The sequence below is a fragment of the Miniopterus schreibersii genome (assembly GCF_964146895.1).
Source record: "Miniopterus schreibersii genome assembly, chromosome: 20".
Classification (NCBI taxonomy): Eukaryota; Metazoa; Chordata; class Mammalia; order Chiroptera; family Miniopteridae; genus Miniopterus; species Miniopterus schreibersii.
The window spans coordinates 11,997,342-12,024,751 of record NC_138122.1 but is presented as its reverse complement, the minus strand read 5'-3'; the positions used below and the strand labels follow the sequence as shown (position 1 = coordinate 12,024,751).

General features: G+C 59.1%; 1 protein-coding gene across 2 annotated transcripts; it reads right to left on the bottom strand.

The window, feature by feature from the left end:
• Positions 1-142: 142 nt before the first annotated feature.
• Positions 143-22,787, bottom strand: RTN4R (reticulon 4 receptor). 2 transcript variants are annotated; one of them, XM_081123022.1, is made up of 2 exons: positions 22,619-22,787; positions 143-1,856 (listed from the first exon to the last, which is right to left on the bottom strand). In XM_081123022.1, the coding sequence occupies exons 1-2, from the start codon at positions 22,638-22,640 to the stop codon at positions 430-432; spliced, it is 1,449 nt and encodes a 482-aa protein (XP_080979148.1). In that variant the 5' UTR covers positions 22,641-22,787; the 3' UTR covers positions 143-429. The 2 variants fall into 2 exon arrangements, with proteins under 2 accessions (XP_080979148.1, XP_080979147.1); XM_081123021.1 differs by lacking the exon at positions 22,619-22,787 and adding an exon at positions 6,273-6,347 and having other exon boundaries at positions 149-1,856.
• Between the last annotated feature and the right edge of the window lie 4,623 nt (positions 22,788-27,410).

Sequence of the window (27,410 nt, the reverse complement as noted above, 5' to 3'; positions counted from 1 at the left end):
AGAGGCTTCACCACTTGTGTGAACAGAAACTCTATTCCATCTTGGGGTTTCTGTGTGGTTGTGACTGGGGCAGGGCTATACCTCCAGGGCCCACCCCACCTCTCACTGCCCACAGCATGCCCAGTCTGAGAGGCCACAGCTTAAAAAAGAGCTCTTTATTCCACATTGCCCAATATTTTTACACAAGTAAAATAAAATGCATATTTCTATATTCCGCGGTCTGGCAGGAGGCGGTGTTCTGGAACAAACACTGCCACTGCGCCCTGTAAACATGATGGAGTGGAGATGGGGGGCGGTGGAAGGCGTCCATCAGGGAGGGCCTGGCTGCCCCTGAGGCCTGCTCCCTGGTGCTGGCTGGCAGCACGGAGGGGACCCCGTATGTACACACACCTGGCTAGAGAAAGGCCCTGTTCTCAATCAGGGGGGTGGTCAGCAGGGCCTGAGCACAGTCCACAGCACCAGTGCCAGGCCAAGCGGGGCGAGGCTGCAGGCGAGGCCAGGAAGGGCACCTGAGCCCTCTGCTTCACCAGCACCACTGCCCCCACTGCCCCCACTGCCCCCACTGCCCCCACTGCCCGCCTGGCCCAGACGGCACTGGCTGCGAGTACGGTTCTTTCGGGAGCAGCCTGGCCTCCGTCGAGGCCCGATGGTGGGGGGCCCTGGTGGCTCAGAGCCCTGGGGCCGCAGTGCGGTTAGTGGGGGCTCGGCTGAGCCAGGCAGGGTCCCAAAGGGGGAGTCGTTGATGTGCCTAGGGCCAGAGCTGTTGCCTGGAGGGCTGTCACCGGGCGGCACACGACCCTTGAGTGCATTGCCAGCCGAGGCCGGACTACCGGCCTCCAGCACCGAGGCTTTGTCAGCGGCATCTGGCTGGCAGCACTTGGGGAGCCCCAGCAGCTGCTCGTCCACGGGCCCACCAGTCCAGAAAGCACGGGAAGGCCCAGCAGCCATGACGCAGCCTTCTAAGTCAGTGGCCACCAGGCGCTTGAGGTCGCGACCAGCCAGGTGCCGGGGCAGACTGCAGGGCAGCTCAGAGGAGGAGCCGCGGAACTGCTGCAGCCAGGCCCAGAGCGGCCGGGCCCGGCAGTCGCACACCCAGGGGTTGTCATTGAGCCGCAGGTACTGCAGGGCACGCAGGGGCGCCAGGGCCTCGGCGGGCAGTGCTGAGAGGTTGTTGGCAAACAGGTAGAGCGTCATGAGGCGGCCAAGGTCTCGGAAGGCGTGCGGGTGCACGCGGGCCACGCGGTTCTGGTGCAGCAGGAGGCGGTCGAGGCTGTGCAGGCCGCGGAAGGCGCGCTCGGGCACGCTGGGGATGTGATTGCCATGCAGGAAGAGGTGGGTGAGGTTGCCCAGGTCTCGGAAGGTGTCGTCAGGCAGCGCCTGCAGCCTGTTGTCCTGTAGGTAGAGGTACTGCAGGGCAGCCAGGCCGTGGAACAGGCCGGGGCCCAGCTCCTGCAGGCCGCAGCGGTCCAGGTGCAGCGTGTGCAGGCGGCCCAGGCCGCGGAAGGTGGCGGGGTCCACAGCACGCAGTTGCGCGTTGTCGCTGAGGTCCAGCTGCTCCAGGAGGACCAGGCCAGCGAAGGCGGTGGCGTCGATGTGGGCCAGCGCGTTTGAGTGCAGCCACAGGATGGTGAGGTTGCGGCAGGCACGGAAACCAGCCGCCGGCACGCGTGTGATGTGGTTGCCATGCAGGAAGATGCGCTGGCTGGCCACCGGGATGTTGGCGGGCACGGCCTGAAGGCCCTGCTGAGGGCAGCTAGTTGTCACCTTGGGCTCATTGTAGCACACGCAGGCTCCTGGGCATGGAGCCGCCACCCGCCACACCTGCAGCCACAGCACCCAGGCCAGTAGCCGGCTCCCTGTGGGCAGAGGAGAGGGCAGTTAGCTGACAGGGAGCCCTGTGAGGCCAGGGGCTGTGCTGGAGGCGGGCTACCCCAGGACATGCTGTCACCCCTGGGAACTCAGGACCTGCCATGTGGAAGCTACTGCACCAAAACCTGCTAGGGGAGTCGGAGTCACAAGCTCCCTAGAAGCGAATAAGCCTTGGTGCTGGAGGCCAGTATTCCATCCTCAGTCCTCAGTGAGTTCAAGAAACACGTGCCATCTGCTGACAGCCCTTCAGGCAACAGCTCTGCCTGAGGCACATCAATGACACCCCTTTTGGGACCCTTCCTGGCTTGGCTGAGTCCCTGCTGATTGCACTGAGGCCCCAGAGCTCCGAGCCACCAGGGCCCTCCACCACAGGCCCTCGCCAGGGCAGGGCTGTTTCATGCCAGGAAACCTTGCCTGCAGATGCTCCATTCGGTCCTTCCTGGAGCTCAAATACACGAGCCAACACGTTCACACCGCCCACTCGGGGTTAGCCAGGTCCTGGCAGAGGCCCACTTGAAGGCCTCCCAAGATGGACACTCCCACCTGCAGATACCTTCTCGGGACTCCAGAGAACACAGTCCCCTGGGCTTTCCCACTGTCCCTGTTGGTCCCAGCACTGTCCTTCGCCTGTCCCCTGCCCCACCAGTCCATAGGCCAGGCTGGGAGAGAGGCTCTTGGCAAACACTTGAGGGCCACACTGGCAGAGCTCCCTCAGAGGAGCCTTGAGCTGAGGCTCATGCCCAGGCCTGCCAGGCAGTCAGCTGCTGGGCCCTCTTAGGCTACAAGAGGGGTGGGGCTATGGCTCAGACTCTGTACCCTGCCCAGGCTACCAGAGACGCTGACGCCCCAGGGCTGCCCCAATTCTGGGGAGGCCTCATCACTACAGGGAGCTGTGCTTTAATGAGGAAACTGCAGGCACCTGGCGGAGCTCGGAGCCACAGCTGCCAGTGGTCCTTCTGCAGGGGTCCAGGGTCCCACCAACTGGGCCTGGAGCAACTCTACTATCGCAGGATCAGGAGGCTGGACACCTTAGGGCAGCTGGGTCCAGGGCTCAGAAGGGTGAGCCCCCTCCAGGCAGGCTGCCCCCTCCTCTACACACATAGCCGCTCCGAGAGCTCCCTGCCTCGGCATGGAACACCTCCTGCAGCCTCGCCCCCCTCAGCCTCATTTGCCACATGATCTCCTCCCCAGGTGAGGAGCTTACTCCTAACCAGTCCAACAATCTTTGCACAGCCCCAGCTGCCCTCAACCCTCCCACCCAGACACTCTCAGTGGGTTCTGCTCCAGTCCCAGGGGGTTACACCCCCACTCTCCCTCCCCCACTAAAGGGCCAGACACACCTGGGACCTCACCAGTGACCTATACCAGCCAGGAGACCCCTCCTGAGGCAACGTATCCAGCCCTGGTCTCACCAGCAGGGCCCCACAATACTAAGCTCAGGGCCTATCATCCCACCATTAGAGCTCCCCTCTTTGACTGCTGAAGGTTCTCTCTGCCTTCAGGAGTAAGTCTATTAAAATGTGAACTCCCCTGGGAGGGTTATGGCTTATCAGCTAACATATGAGTTATCAGCTAACACCTGCATTGACAGCTAACACCTTCCTTGGCAGCTAGCTAAGAAGACGATTCTGCAGACGTGAGCTGGCTAAGTGCTGGGGCTGGAGCCAGGAGGGAGGAAGGAGATGATCACAGGCTAGCTTCCCCCACCCGAACCATGACCTTGGGCCCCCCCCCCCCCATGCTGGGTCCTCTCTGCCTGGGCTGGTCCAGATGCTCAACCCTAAGCTCAGAGCCCCAGCAAGTTGGCATGTGCAGTGGTCACAAGGGGTGTGCCCTCCTGGACTCCGGTCCCCAGGTACTGGGTGCCCCCTCCCCACAGTCTGGCAACCTCCTCTGTCCCCTGTCAGCTGCTGGGGACATGACAGCCCCTGGACAGGGGTCCAAAAAGGCAGGCCAGGCCCAGGATGTCCCAAGCCCTGGGACCCCTCCTAGGCTGGCCAATCGAGGGAGGCTATGAGGGCCATCTCAGTTGCTCTATTGACACAGCTGACATCCTCTCCAGCTCTCCTTATGGAGCCTTCTTGGGAAGTCAGGCCTCATTATGCCAGCTCCCGCCAACATCTTACCTGCTGTCTCGGGATGTAACTGCTGGGAAAACAGTACTTTCTGTCTCCGAGACCTTGGTGAAAGAGCAAGATCTGGAGTGGTGGGGGGCGGGGGGAGGGGGCAGGTACTCACCGGGCAGCTCTGAACCTACCTCAGCAGCGAGGGCGGGCCACATCATGACTATGCCACGCCACCAACTGTACCATGCTACAGACCAGGCCGCGCCACCGACCGGCTGTGTCACCAGACACCCATCATGATCATGCCTGCCACATCACAGGCCCAGACGTATTACTGCTGCCATGTCCGTGGCTCCCAGGCCTGCAGCTATGGTTTGTGAGCTTGGTTGGTGTCAGGTTCAGCTGACCTCACCAGAACGGGGGCCGGCTGCTCCAGTCTCCAGCCCTCCAGCCCTCCCCAGCCTGGGCCCCCAGGAGACTGTGAGCTTGGGGCTACACCCACTCTAAGAATGCCCAAGCAAGGTTCCGGGGCTTAGCCGCGCCACCGTGGGAGTGGTTGGCAGAGAGGCCCAGCCCTGCTAGGAAGTGGGCATCAGGCTCAAAGACACCGCTCCATTCTCGCTGAGCCAACTGCTTTGCGGAAACCAACTTCTGAGGATCGGTCCTTCTGCACGATCCTGCTGTCAGCGCGAGAGCCGGTGGGGGGCTCTCTCCTCGCTGCAGCTACAGTAATTGGCTCCAGCCTGGCCCCCCTTGGGGCCTGCCCGCTGGTCTCCATGACAACCCCTCTGCTGAGCAAGCACAAGGGGGCATCTTTTTATGAGATAATCAAACCCAACTTTGTAGTGTGGGTTCCTATTAACAGCAGGGGCCCTGGGGACTCCGGAAACCAAGCTAGGAAATCCCCGACCCCACCCCAGGGGCTGGACCCAGTCACTCACCTGACCCCTCCAACACCCACTGTGGACTGCCACCCCTAAACGGCCTCTCCTGTCCTGTCTCCCCATCCCATCCTTTCACCTACCTGTCCCCTCAGCCTCTCCCTTCAATTTGTCCTCTATCTTCCCTGGCCTCTGCAGCCCTCTGACCAGGCCTCTCTGGCCTCTAGGTCTGTACCCTTGCTGGTCCCATTTGCCCATCAGAGGCCCCAGGCTGCACCCTGCCCCACCAACCCACTGGCTGCAGCCTGGTCACCTGCCTGCCCTCAGCCTCATTTCCCACTTGTGTCCAGCCTCACCGGGTCCCAGTCCTCACGGAGCCCCCAGTGCCAGCTTGCCTCCAGGCACATGCGGTGAGAATACAGCCCTGCTGCGCTCTGGATCACACACGTGGAAACCACGGAGCACACAGGAAACCAGAGTGCAACACGCCCCCCAAAGTCCCTGTGGCTGGGGGGTCTTTGGTGTGTATTCTGGCCCCCACAACACCAGGTACCCCCAGCCTGGGCTGAGGTACTCGGGGTGCAGCTCCCCTGACATCCCATGGGGGCGCCTCTGCCCCCACCCAGTGAGGCCAGAGATAACACAGGGCTGGTGGCCTTGGGGTCCGAGTGCCCTCGGTTTCCATGCTTCTGCACTGCAAGGGCATGGCAGAAACTCCCACCTCAGGGGTTGTTATGAGGGTTCACCAGCTACTATAAAAGGTGTGAGTCAGAGCTGCATAAAAATCAATTTTCTTTTCAGTGTCATGAGCCCATTTTACGGATTAGGAAATTGAGGCAGTGAGTAGTTAAGCCCTGACCTGCTCCCACCAGAGAAGGTTTAGGAGGAAAGGTGGGAGAGGGATGGAGCTACAGTGCATCCCTCCCGAGCCTGAAGAGAGGCCACTGTGTGGCCTCGGCAGGAATGGGGCCCAGGCTGAGGACATGGACAGGTGCCAGGGGCATATGCTCCCTCCTATGTCATTGGTGGCTGTGAGCAGACATTTCTAAGGAGGCTCTGAGCTGTTACCTGCCCCCCCACCCCCAGGCCTCCCTGGGAGGCTGGGATCAGTAGGCTGTAGAGGGGCTGGGCAGCTATAGCATAGCCAGGACATTGGTCAGCTCAGAACCCTCTCGAACACCAAAAACATCCGTGAAGGGTCACACACAGACTGCAGTTACTAGGCAGAACAGGAGGCCACAGCTCAGCACACCCAGGCCAGAAATAGCTCTAGTCGGGGGTGGAGCTGGTGGTGTCCACGCGCTGCAGAGGGTCAGGGCAGCGTTGTGCTCACACTCCTCCCTGTGCCTGCTCCCCACCCCTGCCAGCCCTCCACCACCGACTGACTCACCCACCATCCTCTGTCTTCCATCTGTCCCCCCTCAGTCTTCACTTGCTTCTCACACTCACCACCCACCTTCCGTCCGTCCTGGGGCCGCAGGCATGTGCAGGGGCAGTGTGCATGCTCATTGCATTTCCCAGGCCCCTTCCCCGGCTCCAGTGCCAGCAGCTCCAGTGGGGGCAGCCCACTCTGAAGGGGTGTGGCTGACACCCCTGCTTCTGGCCGTGCCCTTATTGATCTTCTCAGGGCAGTGGCTGCAGGGGTGGGCCAGGTCCATAACAGATCATGTCACCACCATGGCAGGAGGGTGCTGGACGCAGGGCTGAACAGTTTCAGGCCAGGCTAGGTACAGTGGAGGAAACAGGCCAGCGCGGGCAGAGCTGCCTGCTGTCGCACTGAGACTCAGGCAGAGCTGGCACGACCAGTCTCCTGAATGCACTCAGGGCACAGGTGGACCCAGGGCCAGGAGGCCAACCTCTGGCTGGACCCATCTGTCTGCTAACTTTCCTAGAGGTCTAGCTTATTTACCCATTTTACAGCTGAGAAAAGTGAGTTTTTGTGGGGGAAAGCCACTTGCTCACAGCCCCAGGGCTAGTAAGATTCTTAATGTCACAGTGCCAGGTGGATGAAAGACTTGCTGGGCAGTAAAGAAAGGGTTAAAGTTCCTCCATTCCCACCTTAGCCATCACCTTCACCTCAAACCCAACCTCCATTCTCCCTCAAAATTTCCAGCCAATACAGCCCAGCCAGGCGTGGCTCAGCAGTTGAGCGTCGACCTAGGATCCAGGTGATCAGGGTTTGATTCCCGGTCAGGGCACATGCCCGGGTTGCGGGCTGCAGCCGATCAATGACTCATCACTGATGTTTCTATCTCTCTCTCCCTCTCCCTTCCTCTCTCTGAAATCAATAAAGATATATTTTTTAAAAAATTTTTCCAGCCAATACAGCACCTAGGAAGGCAGCCTAAGGTCCCTTTCAAGTCAAGGAAACTGAGGTTGGCAGGGGAGGGGCCTGGCCCACCTGAAAGGTGAAGGCCAGAGGGAGCGCCCTGTAGTTGGGGCCTTGCTCACTCAGCAAAGTACATCAGGTGCTGTGCTGGGCACTGAGGCCCAAGACCAGGATTCAGACCCTGGCTTGTCACAGTTGTGATCCAGTAGTAGGATGACCACAGGCAGTCACCCTGCCCTGTGGCATGTGCCACATGGGGCACTAAGGTGTCACAGAACCTCGAGCTGTCTCCAAATGTCAGAGGATGCCAGGGGAGGAGTCCTGGAGCCAGACGATCTGATGATCAGGATCCTTGGCCTGGAGTCTTGGACAAAGCTGAGTTGCTGGCCTGGAAGGCTCTGGAAACTTGCCCTGTCCAGCCCACATGTCTCCACATGCCCACCTCCCTTGGCCCCACTCCAGAGAGCCCCACACTAAAGGCTGATGATGCCAGCATCTGGAGGCCCTGTCCAGCTGAAAGTCCGTCCAGCCCCAGGGACTAAGCCAGCATCCCTTCCATTCCATCAGGACACCACCAAACACCTGCTGCCTAATTGCCTGGAGAATTCTGTTTCTACAACCAGTTCATCGCAGTTTCTTAGCTAATTGATTCCAACAGACATCATAGGCTGGAGTCCCCAGAGAACACTAATGAGAAACTGGCCAGTGGCCGTTCAACATGCCCCTGCCCTGGGTGGCTCAGGAAAGGGGCACTCCTGGTGTTGGGGCCTGGGACCTGCCCTACTATATACCTGCCCCACTCCCATCGGCCCGCCCTGACTCCTTCCCACTGCCAGCTCCCCTGTCCAGGACTAAGTAAGTGCCTGGCCTGGCAGGGCCAACAATGCTGGGTCCTGCCCTCCTCCCCCATCCATCCCTCCTTTTCCCAGGACCCTGCATCTGCTACATGCACAAAGCTGACCATTCTTGTGAGGTGCAGAGCATCAGCCACCTATAGGGCAAAGTGCAGGAGCACACAATTAGGGTGCACACAGGAGGAACGCATACTTGGGGTACACACTGTAGGAGCACACAATAGGAGTGCACTATGGGGCTTTCAGTTGCTGAGGCCTGGGGGGGTCAGGGCACAGGGGGTGAATCAGTGAACAGCAGAGGGGTTGCTGCAGTGAGGCCAGGCAAACATGGGAGCCCCTCCCAGGAACCAGGGCTGGTGGAGGAACAGACAGGAGGGCATATCCCCGTGCTCTTGAGCCCTCGGCGCTTGTCAAACATCACCAGCAAGGCAGGCAGGCGGCCTCTGCTCGAGCAGGATTTATTCTGCTATGAAAAGACAAGTGCAGATCTTGGGAGGCCCTTGTCTATTTGCCCTCCGGGATCAGCCCATCTTGCCTCTCAGCCGCCTGGGATCAGCCCCATTCTGGATGGAGCAGCTAAATTGCAGCCCACCTGAGCTGTCCCAGAATAGCCAAGCTCTCACAAACACCCCAAAGGGGTGCTCAGGGCTCCGAAACTGAGATGAGACAGTGAAGGCGGGAGCAGCACCTGCCAAGACCACGAAAAGGCCCAGTGCGGACTGGCGAGCGTCGTAGGGTGTGGCGCTTTCCAGGGAATGAGGGTTTCGAGAGGCGATGAATGGCCCTCCTCAGCCTGAGATTCTTCCATTCGTGTCACCACCAGCCGAGGCCAGGGTACCATGTTCAGGTGGCTAAACTGAAACCCCTGTCAGAGCCAATGGACCCTTGTAGCTCCTGTTCCACTGGCATCCGGCAAACCAGCCCGCTGGCTGCTGCCTGCCTGCGAATGTGCTGTGGGCCGGCAGCCCCCCCTGCGCGCTTGCTGTGGCTGCTTCAGCGCTACCCCGGCGCAGTGGAGTGGCCCGACACACCGAGCGGCCACGGAGCTGTAATTATTTAGTATTTGGCCATTTAGAAAAATGGTTTGCCAGCCTGGCATGTGATGGGAGCCTGGTGAGCGCCTGCTGCACGTGGGCGTTGCTGCCTTCACCTTCACAGCAGCTTCACGGAGGCCACTCAAACCCCTACCTAACAAAAAGCAAACTAAGGGTCAGAGAAGGCCACTGTCCTGCCGAGGCCACACAGCTGCAATGGGCAGAGCCTGGCAGCATCTCATGGGGCGGGAGGGTGGTGAGGAGAGAAGGTGAGCCTGAAACAGCACGCAGGTCAAAAGAGAAACAATTATTTTGCTAAAGAAGCTGTCAGAAGGCTGGCAATCAAACAACTTAAAACACAGACAGAGCAAAACTGGCTGTGAGGAGAGGATGTCTCCAGGAGCCAAGAGGAGACACTGGTCCACACAGTCCCTGCTGGGGAGGAGGAGGGTGGTGCTTCAGGGAGACATGTCTATGGGGAGGTGGTTTGGGGTGAGCAGGGGGGCTCTGAGGCCACAGCCCTCCGTACCAATCTAGCCATCCCAGGATAATGTTCCCTCCTCTAGGGAGCCTGCAGCCAGGTTGTGCTGAGGGTGGCTCGCTGACCAACTAGAATTACGCTGTCCACGTGGGCTGGGAGGAGGGGAAGCAGCTGGCCAGTTTCCACCACGTCTGGGGTCAGGCCTAGTTGATGGGATCTTCCCGATTAAGATGGGACGACTTGGACTAGGAAAGAAGAGAGGCACCGAGTGTGGGGCCTCCTGGTAACCAGGCTTCCCTGACCCATCCTGCGGACCCACAGCCAGAATCTTAAAAGGAAAGGGAACTGTGGAGGCCCAGAGTCCTTGTCTCCATCACATCAGCCGTGTGCAAGGCCCCGGGATCACAGGCAGCCAGGAGCTGGCCTGGGGCCTGCAGCCAGCCTCACACGAGGGCAGGGAGCTCGAGGGGTCAGTGAGCAGTGGGCCAGGGCTGGGTGACCACCAGATACTCCTGAGCAGGGCAGTGGCCTGGGGACACCCTGCTCCAGCATCAATGCCTTGATGGGAGAGCGTGGCTCCTGTCAGTCTTCCATTAAGCTCTAGCCTCACACAGCACCACCACTGGGGGGTGGGGGACAGGAAGGGAGGGGAGAGAGGGAAGAAATGGGACCCTTGGCCTCCCTGGGAATGGCCCCAGGTGCAGACTTCCCTCATTCCTGGAGGTTTCGCTACATCCCATAGCACAGTGAGGGGTGACTGTCAACCCTACTCCTCAGACAAGGGTACTGAGGTTTAGAGAGGTGAGGTGACCACAGGGTACCGGTGAGGTCAGGGACTCCACCCCTACAGTCCCAGAGACCCACTCAGCAGGAAGGGGCAGCTGACCCCAACCCCTGCAGTGGGCCAGCGTGCTCTGGGCTCCCTGACCCCCATAGCGCCTTGTCCTCAACCCAAGCCTTCTGTTCCCTGGGTTGCTGATGGCCCCGGGGTCTGGCAGCTTTGGGCTAGATACACCCTCTCCCCAAGTGGCTGGGGATGCTGCCGGCCCCCTCTGAGTCTGTTTCCTGCCAGTGACATGAAGATAATGATGGGCCAGCACCCGACTCTCTGGGACCCCAAGTTGCCTCCAGTCTGGAAACTCCACTAAGCATCCACACCTGGGGCCCAGCTCTGGGGCCAGAGTTCTGCCTCCTCAGAGGCTAGTGTGGGGCCTCTGCTAATCTGATCTGGTCAATCCTGTCTCAGGTGAGGAGCCCAGGGACATGAGGCCCAGGTTCAGAGGTGGCATCACGTAGTCATGCTGATGGTCTGCTTCCAGTTGCTCCAGCCTGGCCTGGCAGCCCTGCTTCAGCCAGGAGAGGCCGTGTCTGTGTGGCAGGAGGGCACAGCAGCCAGGCTGAGCTGTAAGCAATACCTAGAACCACTTCCTCTACCTCCACCAAGCTTAGCCTCAGCAGAGAGGACAGAGGCATGGACAGGCCTGGAGCCCAGTGTAGACAGACTTGCCTCACGAGAGAGCCCCGTCCGCACTCAGCATCGAGTCAGGTTGCTGCTGCTTCTCAGGCAACGCAGACACACTTGGTGGTCCACTCCCTGCCCACCCACCACCAATGTGGGAGCCGTGTTCACCCCCCTGAGACCCACCATGATGGGGATGGGATACATCCTGGGAGGGGCAAGGAACAGGGTGATGGGGCTGCTCCCCTGAAGAGCACCCAGAGACAGGATCTCCGCTACGGTGGCTCTTGCCTGGTTGCCCAAATCCTGCCAGTCAACAAGCCCGACTCTCAGCAGAGCATCGATCCCCTTTAGTGCTTCCCTAGTAAATGTGACCAGAAAACGAGGTGTCTGGAAAAGGCGCCAATGGAGACAAGAGGGGAAATGGCTCGTCTAGAAGAAGCAGACAGTGTGGAGAAGAGAAACAAGTTAGGAAAAAGCTGATCAGTGTCCTTGTAGGGATAAGAGAGGATTTAAAACAAGAACAGGGTGCTATGAACAAGGAGCCATCGGAAAACAGGAAGAGTGCCTGGAAGTTAAAAATAGAATTGCTAAAATTAAAAAAAAAAAAATCAATAGATGTGTTGGAAAACAAGGTCAAGGAAGTCTTACAAAAAGAAAAACGAAAAGAGAAAGAGTGAGAAATGATGGCATTCAGAAGACAAATATATAGGTCCAACATCTATCTTATTGAGACTTTCAGAGAGAGAAAACAGAGGAAAAAAGTTACCGAAGAAATAATACCAGAAAATCTCCCAGAGCAGAATACCTAGCCCTCCACTGGGCAAGTGCCCAGCACAACAAATGACATTCATGTTGTGATTTCAAGCCTCTGAGGGTCAAAGAAGGCTGGAAGCACCCAGAGAAAAAGCAACATAGCATCAGATTTTCCCACAGTGCACTGGACTCCAATTTGTTAATTGCTATGGCTTCGAAACTCCAAGGAGAAACTATTTTCAACATGGAATTCTGGGCCAGGCCAGTGCAGCTTGAACAGATTTACTAATACTGAGGACTAAGAATGATTCTCCACTGTGCCTTCCTTAGAGCTAGCTGGGGGTGTGCTTCAGCTAAAACAGGAAGGAAAACCCTGAAGGAGGAAAACATAGGGCCCAAGAAACACTGAGTGATGAAGGGAAGTGCTGGGCAGCTATAAAGGGGTCCATTGCTCCCTGGCCCAGGTGGGGACAGCAGGACAAAGGCCTGGGGTGAGACCTCCTTGGGGTAAAACAAGAGACCCAATAGAATACCTGACATAGAGAAGGGTAAGCACATGAGGGTGGCAGATAAGACAAGAGAAGAAAAGACAAAGTCAGCTGTAAACTCCAGGAAAAACAAAAGGCCACACAAGAGTGGGAAGGTCACCAAAGTACCCCCCTGTGGTCAGGTGGCGAAGAGCATTTACTTATGTGGCCTGGGCTGGGAAACACTGGTTATGAATTTAACTAACGGTAGCAAGACAGCCACCCTGGGGAGTGCGCTAAAGAAGAGGGAGTTGGGGTGGGATCCATGGAAATGTGAATGTAACCACTTGCAAAAATGAACGAGGCAACAGTGGCTGCACTCCAGGACTGCAAACGGATTCTCCCGACCAGCCTCTGAGGGCTGCGTGCAGGTTTTAACTTGGAGCAAGATATGGTTGACGACAGTGTTATCTTTCTAAAAAGACTGCATGTTTGGCACCAAAATCTGAGATGGAAATAAATAAAAAGAAAAAAATAAAGTGTATCTGCCAGAAGGTGGAGGCGAACATGGGTCAGAAAGAGGCATCTCCAACATGTAGGAGAAAGTGAGACTGTGAGAGCTCCAGCAGGGCTTGGCCTGGTGTCTGGTGCAGGGATGGGCCCCACACACTCCTCTTCAGCCCCTGCTCTGCCAAGGATGGCTGAGGATGCCCCTGGCCCCAGGGACGCTCTGGGCTCCTGGCTCTAGAAGCCTCTGAAATCCAGACACTTGAAAGTCCATCTGTGTGACCTCCCACAGTTTTACTGCCACCAGATAGTGACTTCTCCTGACCCCTCTTCACCTCTGCCCTTCTACCATCTCATAGATCTGAGCCCCCCACCACAGACTGAGGACCCTCAGGAGCAGGGGGTCCGGTAGATAAACCCAGCAGGGGGCTGCCCACACATGGGGCCAGGGGAGGGTTCACCCTGGCCTTGGCTGAGCACAAACAGGCTTCCATGAGAGCCTTAATCACGTCTCTGCAATGGAACCCAAGCCACACAGGCAAGGGCAACTTGAATAAGTAATTGCTCTTTTATTAACAAGTGATAAGTTATTCCCATAAAATTGTATGTGATAACTCTTCCTTATTTGAAATCAATTTGGGATGGAAATTGTTGGCGGCTTCTCACCATCGAGGGTGGAGAAGAAGGTGCTGCTGGCTTCTGGAAAACAGGTCAGTGTATTTCGGCTACTTCCTGCCGCGGAGGCGCCTGGCGCTCCTGGCTGCAGAAGGGGGTCGGCTGCCCTGGGGGCGGGGCCGGGAGGGTGGCCTCATTTTCTCAGCATTCGCCCTGGGGATGAGTAAGAGGTCAGCGCAGGCACCCCAGCGTGGTCTCTCCCCACCCCCCCCATGCCTGCTGGAAGCTCCAAAAGAAGCCTGGCTCACCCCATTAGACCCAGGGCACAGGTGCTCCCTGGGCCAAGGCTCAGACTGGGGAGGAGCCCCCCAAGCCCAAGGCCTTGCGGGGAACCACCACAAGCATTGGTAGCCATGGCTGGGCCATCAGGGATGGAGGAGGGTGGCATCTGCAGGCCACATTCTATTCATTCCCCCATGGAGCCCTGAGGACCAGAGCAGCTTCACCTTTCACCCCACAGAGGACCCTGCTGGCCTCCCACGCCTCCCTGCCCAGGCTGACCACGGCTTGACTTTATTAAGCCTGAAAAGGTATTGGCCTTTTCCCCCAAATTTTCCTAATTTCACAACACCCAGCCCCCACCCCCATTCCCCTTTCCTTCCTCCTCTCGCTCAACACAGAAGGATCCCCAACATGAGCCCCGACCCAGGTTAGACAGACTTGGTCCTCTGCCCAGTGTCCCTGGCAGGCCCAGCTTTCTTAGAGCAGTGCCCTTGGCCCAGGCCTCTGCACCTCTTCTGGTTAACGCTTACTTAAAACCCTGCAACCCACTGGGCAGGCAGCCAGCTGCCTCCCTCCCAGGCCAGGCCCACAGGAAGCTGGCCCCACCCACCCTCCACCCTTCTGCTCCTTCCCAACTGCCTCCCCTCAACCCTAGGGCTGCAGCAGGCCCACGAGGCTGGATCACCCCCAGCCCAGCTATTTTGCCCAGCTATGCTCAAACACCGCCAGTGACCTTGGCCTCTCAGGCCTGGGTTTGTCATCTGTGAAATGGGAGGTTGGGTATGAAAACCTGACAAATCCCCAGGGAGTGGGGGCACTTTGGTGAACTCATCCCAGGGTCCCTGACACCCTCACTTCCGTCTACTGCCAGGGAGCCCACTTCACCCAACACCTTGCTGATCCACTTAACAGGTGCCTGTGCCGTTTGTTTCTGTAGGTTACTCCTTAGGGCTCCAAGGGGGCAGCACCATGACTGGTCACCAGCACACAGTAGGTACTCCATAAATGCTTGTCACATGAATGCAAGAAATGCCGGCCACTATGGGCAAGTTTCAAGACTGCAGACAGCATTCCCTGAGGATGTTCAGGCCCAGGAGAGTCCATGAGGCACTGGTCAGGTGATTAGGTTTAACAAGATCCTGAGGTGGGGCCCTTGATGGGATTAGAGCCCTTATAAGAAGAGATGCAGGAGAGCTGGCTTTTGCTTTCTCCATGTGAGACCCGGCATGAAGGTGACTGTCTGCAAGCCTGTTAGAGAGCCCTCACCAGAGCCTGACCCTGCTGCACCCTGATCTCAGACTTCCAGCCTCCAGAACTATGAGAAAAAAATTCTGTTGTTTAAACCACCCTGTCTGGTATTTTGATAGCCTGAGCTGACTAATAGAACTCTTTCCTTAAAACTCTGTTATATTTTTCCAAATTTTCTACAATGTACACAAACTGGTAAACTCAGAAGTGCTTTTAGTTTGTTCTGTTTGGTCTTGTGTGCCGACACTGGACGGGGTGGCCCTGCCATGGAAAGGGTAGGTGAGGCTCTCTGAGAGCAGCAGGACCCACTCCCAAGAGCCCCATGCTATGGGGTCCCTGCCCAGGGCTCTGCCTTAGGCAGGTCTCCCAACCTCTTGGAACCATTCCCTCACCTGAAGAATGGAGCCAAGACCCACCTCACAGGGGGCAGAGAAACCACAATTCACGTGGGCAGGCGCACAGTGAGTATACAGGCAACATCCAGCCTACCCACCCTGCGGGAGCATCTAAAAAGTGCCTCATGTCTCCCCCAGCAGGGGCCACGGTCCCCATCTGACAGAGGGGAGGTCAAGTCACAGTTAGAGAGGACATACTGGTGCCTAATCCAGCCTTACCCCAGGCCTGACCCTGGCAGGAGCACTGGGCCTCACCTTTGCTCAGGTAGCCCCCTCTGGAATGCCTTCTATTTTCAGACACAACCCCTTCGAAGGGCTCTCCTCCCCAGACCCCACCCCACCACCCCTCAGAGGCTGAATCCTTCCCATCTGTTCCCCTTCCACACCATAGCCTTCCCTGAGGGGTCCATCCTCAGACCTGCCCTGAACCCTGGACTCTCCTCAATGGGGCCACTGATGGCAGGTGCATAAGCAGAGGCGTGGGGCCATGGCTCCTGGGCTCCCACCATGGGTCCTCAGCAGGAAAGGACATCATCGAGGCCCAAGAGGCCATGCATGAGTGATATTCAAGGGCGGGGTGGGGGGTCCTGACCCTGCCTGGGCCTCCAGGTAATGTGGGGACAGTAAACACACTTGGCCACCTGAGGCTGAAGCTGCAGCATGAAGGTCTGCAGCCCCTCCCTCCCTGATTCCCTGCCCCGCCCCCCGGGTCCCTTATTACTGACGAGGATGGTCATGCCTATATCTGGCTTCCTGTGATCTAGCGGTGGGGGGACAGGCAGCCATGGTGTCGGGGAGGAGTTGGTAGGGATGCACACACACACACATTGCCACCACCCACCTCAGGCCACCCCAGGAGCCAGGCCGCAGCTCAGGCAGCAGGTGCAGAGTGGAGTCCACTAGGCCACCATTTGTCTCAGCCCTGATGGGTCCTCTCAGTGACATCCAGGAGGTATGTAGATGGAATATTTTTACGTGATGAGTTTTTCCTTCGCCAATTTTCAAACAGGAAGCCAAACACTTGTCACACCTGTCCCCGTGTCAGCCTCTGCCTGACATAAATTGGGGCTGAGGCAGGGAGATGAAAGAGCCTGGACACGGCTGGTGCGCAGGGCCACGCAGCCAGGAGCAACAGAGCAGTGGGCTGGCTTCCTGCTGGGGCTGGACCGGAGCAGCCTCCACCCCATCCTCTGGCCCGAGATCCCCAACTCCTCCCTCTGCTTTCCTCTTGGCCCCTACAAGCTCTTCACCTGCCCCCGTTCTCCCTCCTCCTCCTGTACAGGGCCAGCCTGGTCCCACCCCAGATGCCCCAGTGCCCAGGCCCATGCAGTGGGCTATCCCGAAGTCTTCAAGCTTCTGCTCCCTCCAGGATCCCCCTCCCCCTCAGCCAGAAGCTCCAGCACCTTTTAGACCGAGGGCCAGTGTGGCCTTGGGCAGGCCCACTTGGGGAGCAGGCCTCAGGGTCCTCACCACCCTGCTGGCACCCACAGAGAACTTCTCTCTTCTGGGGATCTCATGGGCTTTGGGGTGTCTCTCTGGAACCTGAGGGGGCCTTTAGGATGGAAGGTGTCTCAAGAATCTAGGGGTTTCTGCTGCCCAACACAGGACTGGCCTGAAAATAATGTTAGAAAGCACTTGCCAAGGGAATGGAGGGAGGAGGGAGTGACCTTCCCGGATCTGTCTAGGGCCCCTCCCCAAACCCCACCCCGAGTGTTCACCCTGGCCACTCTCTCCAGCATGTCCTGGTGGCTGGCCAGGGCTGGCCTTCCTCTGGAATTCTGCGGATGGGAGGTGGTTCTGGGCTGGAGGCCACACCCAAGGGGTAGGCAGCCCACCCTCCTGCTGCCCAGACCCCACCCGGCCTAAGGACCACCTAAGGCAGGAAAACGGGCCACCCCTCCACCTCAGCATGAGGCTGGTGCAAAGAGAACTGTGGGGCAGAAGCCTCCACACGGTCCTGGCTCCCTGCGCCCTGGTCTTCACTTAGGCTGGATGTACCTATTGTATACCTGGAGCTGCCGCAGTTTGCCAGAAGCTAGCCACCCACCCGCATTGGTCCACTACACAGCCCTCCCCCACCTCCCCCAGAGCCGGGTACCCCAGATGCCTCCCTCAGAGCCCGGTATATTTGGAGTGTTTTCCCACCCACGAAGGTCAGCAGCCGTGAATTACTAATGAGGCCTCTGGTGACCAGGAAAGAATGGGTGCTGCCCAAGGTCACACAGCAAGCCCGCACTGCACAGGCTGATCCAACAGCTGCCCAGACTTGGAGGGGAGACTACTGGCAGGTCCCTGAGCCTGCCCCATCTGGGCCCTGGCAGCAGGTGAGTAAAAGCAACATCTCAACAAGGTCACAGTGTCTGGCAGGGACAGAACGAGGACATGGTGCTGGGCCTAGGCAAGCAAGGGACAATCCAAGAGGGCTCCTGGGAGGAGGTGAGAGTCCCAGAGCCCCACCTTGGCCAGAGCCCCTCGGCACTCCACCCGATTCCTCGATGGGCCCCTTATCAGCTTCAGCCTCAGCCTGACATTTCCCGTGACATTTGCTGCAAAGAAATAGAGCCATAAACCCAAAGGTTAAATTTGCACATTGCCTCATTCTGCCAGGAGGAGCGTGGTCCCTCCACCCACCAGGTGCCGGGGCTATAGGGTTTGGGTAAGATGGCCTACCCATTCCCAGTGCCCTTCCTGGGGGCCCAAGGTCCCTTTCCCAGTCCCTCTGAGGTACCTCAGTCACCATTTCCCAAAATGAATTCCTGGGCACATCAAGCCCTGAAGTGCGCTGCAGGGGTCACAGAGGAGCCCTTCCCACCCTACTCGCAAGCCCGATGCCCTGAGACACTCTGTGGTAAAAGGAGCTCCATCAGCACCACTTAACTGAGCTGGTCTCAAATCTGCTTGACTACGAAACCCTTGTTCAATCCCCACCAACATTCCATGGAACTTTAATTCCATGGAGCATGATCTGTGACAGCCAGTTAGGAACACCTTGGTGCTGACCAGAGAGCTGAGGAGCATCCCCAGGGTGCCGCTGGGCTGCTGAACCAAGCTGGGCCAGCTCCTGACACCCCAGCCCCTCCACCTAGGCCCCCCGTGTCACCATCGGCCCAGCTCCGCCTGCCAGGCCTACCTGGTCTCTGCCCAGGCAGCACCTCTCCGCAGCCCCTCTGGCAGGTCTGCCCACTGCCCTGCCTTTCAGCTGCACCTCTTCAGCCTGGCTGCCCTGTCCTGCATGTGTGCAGCGGGCACAAGGCTATAGGAGGGTGCCTCATGGCTCTTCCTCTGTTCTCCCCCCATAGGGCAGGGCCTCAGGCCACATGGAGACAGGACTGTCAGGATAGCTGCGGGAAGACAGGACTGTCAGGATAGCTGTGGGGCTATGGGAAGGGGGCAGGAGAGAGGGGGCTGGAAGAGCCAGAGCTGGAATCCTGATCAAAACGGAAGCATATTCACTCACTATCAGTAAGAAACGCAGCGCCCACCCTGAAAGGTTGGGAGGGGTCGGCATCAGGAGAGGGGGGTACAGACCACACCTCCAGGGAACCCAATGGGGCCTCCATGTGCAGGATCGGTCCCTTATGTCCGGCTACACAACCATGTGCAGTGTGAGAGGCCAAGGCAGGTTCATAGAAATAATGGTGCATCCTAAGGAAGGACTTGCACCCACCACTAAACCCATGATGCACAAGAATAGCCCCCGATGTGCAAAATGTTTAAAATACAGCGACAAAAGAAGAAACTGCAGCACAAAACATCCGTATGGTGGGACCCGGCAGGCCCACGCACCCCTGTGATGGTGCCGGAAGATTCAGGGGCTGTGGACAGCAAGCCTATCCTCTGGCCAGGCTTCCATTTGCAGCTCGGTGACCACCTGCCCTTTAAAGAATTTAGTCCTATAAACTCAGGAGGCCAAAGGTCACATCCCTTTAATTACCTGGCTCAGAGTAGGGTCTGACAGTCCAGGAGCGAATGAATGAATGAACAAGTGAATGAGAGAATGAATGGGTATCTGAGTGAGCAAACAGTCTGGGATTGGGCCACTGGAGGGTGCAGAAGTAGCCAGGCCACAGGGCAGGGGACACTGAAGGGTGCAGAGGCTACAGAGGCTGGGCTCCGAGAGGACACGTGGGGGCACAGTTGAGGGTGGGGCGGCCAGGCAGGCTCCTATGGACCTTGAGGCCCAGGCCCTGGGTGGCCACAGAGGGTCAGGCAGCGCTGCCTGGGGGGGTCATTGGTCAGGGCCCACCAGGCTGGGGGTGGGGCAGCATGAACAATATTGACCCTCAGGACCCCCACCACAGGGCCCAGGGTCGAGGGGGGTCACTCCCTCCTTCCCATACTCACTGACACACTCATTCCCTCACACATCTTTCACTCATTCAATAAATTCACTCATTCATCATGGAACTCCTTCCTTGTGCTCTGTTTTCCTGACCCCTTTTCAGATGCACAGACTGAGGCTCCATGGAGACTTTCTGGCAACAGGCCCAGGAGACCAGGGATCTAATCCCTGGAGGGTGGACTCCTTCTGCCTCCACCAGCCAGGACCCTCCTGGTGCTGTACCAGCTGCCAGGAATGTCTTTGCTACAAAGCCATCAATTCAGGGCCAGGACAGGGAGCAAAGAGGGGCCTGCGCTGTCTGTGGGTGAGCATGAGTTGCTTGGTCTGGGGGCAGCAGAGGGAAGGTGGGAGTCAGAAAGCATGGGGGAGGCACAGCAGCACAGGCCTTGGCCTGCCTTCAGCCTCCTAGGACAACAGGACTTCCAGAGCCCAGCACATCCCATAAGTCCTCTTGCTTGTTGAGACCCGCTGGGACAGGCTGTCTTCCCTGAGCCCTCTCCCTTATGTGTCATCCAGGACCACAGGGAGAGGGCCAGTCCCGACCGCAGGACCCCAGCTGGCCATCAGTCCTCACATAGAAACAGGCTCTGGGATCCTGCAGGCTCCCTGTTGGTGAGAGGCAGAGCAAAGATGTTGCCCCAGCTTGGAAAATACGTGGGTGGCCATCTCCCACCTCCTATAGCGTCCTCTCCCTCCCTGCTCCCCTACTTGTCCATGCTCCCCCCTCCAACTCCCCTGTGACCACTAGGGGCCTTTATTTCCCCACCTGCAAATGGGCAGGAGGGAGGGTCCAGTTGGCAATGCAAGGGGTCCAGGAAGGCTTCCCTACGTGGGAATGGCTGATGGGGGTGGGATGATGGTCTTTTTGGGTATTTTAAAGGTAGGAGTCTTGGGGTCGGAACTCAGTGGGGGCCCTGGCCTTGAAGTGCCCCCCAAAACCCCCAAGGGAAGCCTGATTACTGGTCCATGTCACAAGGGAGGAGATTGAGGCATGGAGTGAGTGATGAACTGTCACACCCAAGGTCATAGCCCCTGATGGGTGGCTGAGCCAGGACCCGAATCCAGGTAGTGTTCTCCTGCCGTCCCACACTCAGGAGCCAGGAACCACCATTTATCTCGGTCCTTGAGTGGGAGCTTACCTCTTCCTCACAGCTGGAAAGAAGGGAAGTGGCCAGCCTCACTGCCTGCCCTACCGTGGGACCCACCCTCACACACCTGATGAGAATGACTGGCTTGTCCCCATTCTACAGACAAGGATACTGATGGTGGCAGGGGAGCAGGTGGCGTGGTGTGCCTCTGCCTCTCTGAGCTCCTTACCACAGCAAGAGTCATCAACACCCTTATCTCAGAGTCCCACAGAGCACCTGAAGTAGGTGGCACACATTGGAACCCTTCACCATGGAGAGACAGAGGCACTGGGAACAAAGCCTTTCTAAGGTCACCCTGGGTCAGCCTTTGGGTGGGCACATACCTGCACCCCGCTGGGCTGAGCAGCAGTCACTGCTGAGCATGCCAAGGAGTCTGGCCAATTTGTCCCTGTGTTGACCTCCAGATTTGAAATGGGCCTTCCTTGCGCAGGTGGGTGCCAGCCTCCACGGCCACCACTGCCCCAGCATGGGGGGAAAGGAGTGTCCGGGAGCCCTTTCACCTCACACCCTGGGCTGGGGCACTGAACTACCCCCAGCACACATCCCCAGGGCCTCTGCTACAGATTTGGGCAGAACGCAGCCACAGCCCACCTGGGCACACATGGGCACCCACACCGGGAAGGAAAAAAGACATGCTTATGTGTCCACAGACACATATGGTCATGCATGCAGACACACATGTTTGGACGTATACCGAATTACACACACACACACACACACACACACACACACACACAGAGAGAGGCTGGAGGAGCTGTGAAGGGGAGACTCCCAGGACACGGGGGTTGGCAGACAGAGGTGGGACCAAGATCCTGTAGCCAGTTTCTTGCCTCCTCTATCTGTGAGCTCCAGCTGCCCTGAGCCTTCCCTTGAACACGTGCATGTAGGAACATGAGTGGGTCCTGCTGAGGGGCCCCAGCATGTGCTAAGCATGGAGATCACAGCAAGCATGCTATTTACATGTGTGTGTGTGGCCATGGGCATGTAGGCAGGGGCGAGGATGCGGGTGTGCACCCATAGCCTGTGTGCACGTGCACACTGGGGCCACCTGGCATGTGTGTGCACATGCGGTATGCAAGGGTGCAGCCCTTATAGACACGTGCACGTGCAAGGAAACGTGTGTGCAGCCTGCGGCATCGTGGACATCAGCAGGGCAGCCTGTGATGGCACCAGGGGAGCACTCTTCAGGCAGGGCATGCATTTGGGTCCCCAGCCCCCATTCTCAGGACTTCATACCAGGTAGGGGGAGGGGCCCCATGGGGGCTGCCAGGATGGGGTGCTGTGAGCCCCTCAGCTGAACCCCGCAGGGGCCTTTAGGCTGCGGATGTGGAGGCTTGGCTGCCTCCTCTCACGGCTGGCCCCCTGGAGGGGCAGCGCAGGGCTAACCCTGCACCCCACGCCCTCTGCTGTTGCCAACTCCCCCACTCATCCCGCTGCGGCCTGACCCCAGAGACGGGAGAGGTCCCGAGTTGAGCTGCAGACAAGGGTGGAGGAGGTCGACGCCTCCACGCCCGCACAGTACACTTTCTGCAAGCATGCTCATTAACCCCTTCGCGGCCGGATGCTCCAAGGCTGGACCGCGCCCTTCCAGTCGGCAACCCTCACCCCGGCTCCGGCTGGGCTTTGGGGGCCAACCCAGTCCGCCGCCTCCGGCTCTGCTGTCGCCGCCAACTTTCCCGGGAAGCGGCAACTTTTCCTGCTGCCGCGGGCTCCGCCCTCCCGGGGCCAGGCACCCCGGCCCCAGTCCGCGCCTCACTGCGGTGGCCCTCACCGCCGCCTGTGACCCCGCCGCCCGCCGGGCAGCCGGGATCCGCCCTGCAGCTCCCGGAGCCCCGCCACCCAGCGCCCCACCCAGCGGCCCGCTCGGGCGCGGCGCAGCACTCACCTCCGCCGGACGCCTTCTTCATCGTCGGGGTCGGGCGGGGCGCGTCGGGGAGCGAAAGTCGCTTTGGGGCCGGCGCCCGTCTCCCCGCGGCCGGGTCCGCATCCAGGCGCCGCAGCTCCGGCCCGGCCCCGGCCCGGCCGCGGGACGAAGCTGGGCGCGCTCCGCTCCGCCAGCCGGATGAACTGGCGGGGCCGCGGCGCGGAGGGCAGGGCGGCGGCGGCGCGGATCCGGAGCGGATGAATGTTTTATGGGATCATGTGGTCTGACGCGCGAGGAACCCACCCGGTACCCACGCCGGCCCGGCTGGGGCGGGGCGGGGCGGGGGCGGACCGGGGCGGGGCCTCGCGGCGGGCGGGGCGCTCACCTGGGCGCGGGCCGGGGCGGGGCAGGGGCGCGGGCGGCGCGGGCGGCGCGGGCGGCGGGGCGGCGGGGCGGCGGGGCGGGCGGCGCAAAGACGGGGGGCGCAGGCCGGGCCGCAGGAGGCGCTCAGCACGCCCGGTGCACCGGCGCCGCTCGGCCCCAGACAAAGGCTGCGCATTTCTGAAGAGGCGGCGGCCCCTACAGGCGGCCGTGGGGATGGCGGCATCGGCCGGAGCGGGCTGGGGGCGCGGGCCCGAGGGCGTGGCGGCGCGCGCAGGCCCGGGTGTGCGGGTCCCCAGTGTGGCCAGCCACCGGTTAGGGCTTTGTCTGAAGGCCTGAGGATGGGGGGGAAGCGCCTCTGCCTGGCCCACTTCCTTCCTCGCCTCACTAGATTCTGGAGCCCCCATGCGTAGCAACCCTTTGCTGGAGAGGGATTGCTCCACTTTTCAGTTCGAAAACAGGCTCAAAGCTCCAGAGACTTCTGAAGCTACTCACCCAGATGTTCCTGGCTGTTCTGGGCTGGGGCCTGGGCCTCCCGGCTGTCGCAGGTCAGTCTGTGGGAGCCAGGCCCTGCGGGCTGCGGGACAGGTGTCCTTTGCCCTTTAGTCAGCACCTTGGCCAGCACCCTCCGCGCTGGAAGCCTATTGGATGGCTCCTGGATGCCGGCTGCAGGCGTTGGTTGGGTGGGTAGCTGTGGGCCTGCACTGAGGGGGCTCGCGGCAGGCAGAGGGGAAGCTGAGCAGGGCTGGGTGACAGGTCAGTTTGCCTCCAGCAGGACACAGCTCACTGCTCAGGTTGGAGAGGGGAGGGTTTGGTAAGGCACATTTATCAGGGTGTGGGCAGGTGCGGGACAGCATGAGGGACAGAGCACTCCCTGGGTGGGCAGCTAGGAAAGGCATGTGACAGCTGCTGAGGAACCACTGAGGATGGCTTGATAGAGGCTGCAGCCTCTGGTCAAGGGGCACAGCCAGCCCTAGCGATCAACCCCAACGAGATCCCGTGGGAGGAGCCTGGTGGAACACTGCCCCTGACGTGCAGTCTATACCCATCAGTTCCTGGGAGGCCCAGCATGGGGACAGAGATGACAGGGCTTTTGGGTTCATTGATCTGTGTTCCCCAGTATTTCTGGTCACATGCCCCTGAGGACCAGGAACAGGCATGGGCTGGAGGCTGCAGGCAGCTCTGCTCTCCAGGCTGATAAGGACTGCCACTCCTTGCCTGGCCTGGCTTCTGCCTGAATTGCCCCCTCAGACCCATTACACATGAGACACAGCTTCCTATAAGCTTGCCCAGCCCACCACACCCCTCCGATGAGGTCTGGCACTGCCTCCCTCCCACCCTCTGGTCCTGAGGGCCATCCTCCACCACAGCATGTCAGGAATTCGAGGGCCTTCCCAGCCATGTGACTTCAGGCGATCCCCTCGGTCTCCCTGAGCTCAGAGCAGCATGGGGATGAAGCAGACACTCATACCTCCTGGGAGAGGTCAGCTGGTCACCGTTCCTCCTTTATCCACCTTTCCTGTCCCCTGAGAGGGCCATGCAGGGCCCTGCAGGGGGAGTTTGGGATTTTCACTCAAATTCATAGAATCCAGCTAGGACGAGGGGATCCTTCTGCTGTGGCCAGTCCTGAGCTGACAGGGACACAATTTTACTTCCTTAGAAGGTCACTGCTTCCACGGGCTCAGGAACCTTGTTTCCATCCTGGAGAGACAGGCCTGTGGTGGCATTGCTCCAGCAGCCTGGTGGGGTACCTGTGGCCATCCAGTTTCTCAACGCCCTCCCAGGGAGGAGTGGGGAGGTGAGACACCCTGTGTGCATACACCCTGTGTGCATACATCCCCAGGGCTATGCAAGGAGAGACCCAGACGGAAACTCGAAGGTCATACAGCAAACCTGTGCCTGCTGCCCAGTTGCTGCTCCAATGTAATCCTTCCCAGCACTCTGAGTGGGCAGATGGGAATGTGGTCCCAGTGCCAGGGAGCTGGGGGTGCACCAGCTGCCATCTGCTCTTACCATGGAGGGTGGCTGCCTGCCTGAGGCCTGAGAGAACTCTGTGCCAGGCCTGCTAAGTGCAATGTCCCATTCTGTCCTGTCATGTAGATACCACAGCACTACCCATTTTACAGACAAGAAAATTTAGGCCAAGGGCAGCTCTTCCCAGGACTTTATTTGCCCATAGCCACTGCTTCCTCCAGAAGCCCCTCACCCCCCCAACCTTGGGGCTTCAGGGGTTGTCTTGGCCTTGTTATCAGCCCTCCACCCCCGGAGTCCTCCTGCTCAACTTTGCTGCACATTAAGACAATCTGCTTCCTCATCTCTTATCCATCAAAGCCAAGCACAGCAGTGACCCAGGCCAAGCATAAGGAAGGGGACAACAGCTGGACCCTTGGCAGGGTCCCCAAGAATCCTACTAGGTCTTCCCATCTCCATATACCTCCAACCTCCATGCCAAGCAGAGGCCTCCTCCCAAATGATGGCGTCCTGGGGTCTGCTGTGTTGAGTGTGCCCCTGGCCTGGCCACGTGCACCTCCCACCTCTGAGGGGCTGCTGGGATTGTTGATGGGCATGCGCATTGCACAGTGGTGGCCCTTACCACACCCACCCTCTGGTCCTGAGCCCCCATGGTTGGTCTCCAGGATGAGCACACTCAGGCTGGGTGGACATTTAGTGCTTGCATCTGGCTCTTAAGGCTGGATCTGCCCCTTCTTCTTGCCTCCAGAGAGCAGAGTGAGTGTCCAGGGCTCCCTAGTGATCACCAGCAGGAGGGCTCAGGGTCTTCCCCAGAGGGTGCAGCCAGTTTGGTAGCCCCTATCTGGACACCAGCCTGGCCAGGGATGAGTAGGAGGCTCTGGTCCCTGAGGGCCCAAAGTTTGGTGCAAGGGGAGAGCTCAGGAAAGTGGGTCCCCAGGCTGTGCCCAAGGCATCAGCACTTGATTCATTCCCCTCACCCATTCCTGCAGGGAATGCAGATCCTTCTAGAGCCACCCACCCGGCAATGACAGCTAAATTAGGAGCCACTTTATACCAGGAGCCCAGCAGACAGTTAAAACCAGTGCCCAGTGGCGAGGGGAAGGCAGGCCTAGGCATGGCCACAGCTGCCAGCTGAAGTGGACACCTACCCTGGGGCCTCAGGGAGGGGGCTCTTGCTGGGCTAATTCAGACTTAGTGCCCAGCCTTGCATTTCCCAGGGGTCCTCAGCCCCCTGAGCCCCCTTTCTGAGCTGCCATGATCCACAGGACATGCAGATTTGCTTCATTTCCCGGATGGAGAGGTCAAGGGCTCATGCCAGATTGCCTGCTGAAGACAGAGAAGGACTGTGGAGCTCTGAAATCCTACCCTAAGAGCACCATGGAGGAGCCCCTTGCCTTCCTCCCTTTATGCTTCCATCTGCTCTCTTGTTTAGTCATTTAGTCACTCAACAACACTCTGGGAGGCTGATTCCAGGAAACCTCATACCTCTCCGCTAGACTTCCACTTCCCTTCCTTCCACTGGATACAGGTGGGGAAAATGAGCCCCAGGGAGGATGGCCTTATCTTGAGTCACTCAGCTAATGAGCCCAAAACAAAGGGCGTGTCTGTGCCACATGGCCACCCAGAAGCCCACAGGGACTGACTCATCAATGGGGAAGACAATTAGAGCCCTCCTGCTGCCCCAGATTCTTTTGGTTTGGCTCAGCCCAACCCCTCAGGGTTCTGCCCCCCAGCAAGTGTCTCTGCACCCCTGAGAGCCACGGGACAGATGGATGCAGGGTGGGGGCTGGCAGAGCTTTCATCCCATTCTGAGCTCATCCTGGACTGATCCTTGCCCTGCCCCCTGCCCAGGGTAACAAGCAAGGAGCAGGGCAGGGGCCAGACCTGGCCTTGAGGTGAGATAAGAGACTCTGTGGCTGATCCTGGAGATTGGGGCCCTGGGCCGGGACTCACTAGGTGCAGGGCCCGAGTTTTCTCATTTGTCCAATGGGCTCTGTTGCTGGCCTCTCGAATGAAGGGTGAAGGGCACACTTGCGGTGCCTGGTGTAAGGAGAGGGCTCTGAAGCTTCTGAGACTGGGGTATTTTTAGCCAGGATTCTTGCTGACAGTCCAGGCTGCGGAGGTTTGCTGCCGGTCTCAGAGACACTTCTTTTAGCCCGTAAGGAGTCTGAGGTCTGCCCACCCCACCCCATCCCTGCTTGGTGCCCTCACTCTACCAGCCCAGCCAGCTGCAGCCCTTCAACTAGGTGGCTGGTTTCTCCCAGGTGAGTCGCTCCTAGGTGGGCCGAGCTTGGGTCCTGGGGGTGAAGGAGGACAGGTGAGGGAAGACCTGAGCACAGACCCATGGGCTGCCTGTGTCATGGATTCCCGGCTCTCAGCTGCCACTCTTGACTGGCTCGCCTGAGGGTCAGGTTTCTGGAAGGCTTCGATCAGTGCCCAGGCTTCTGGTTCTGGGCTGAGC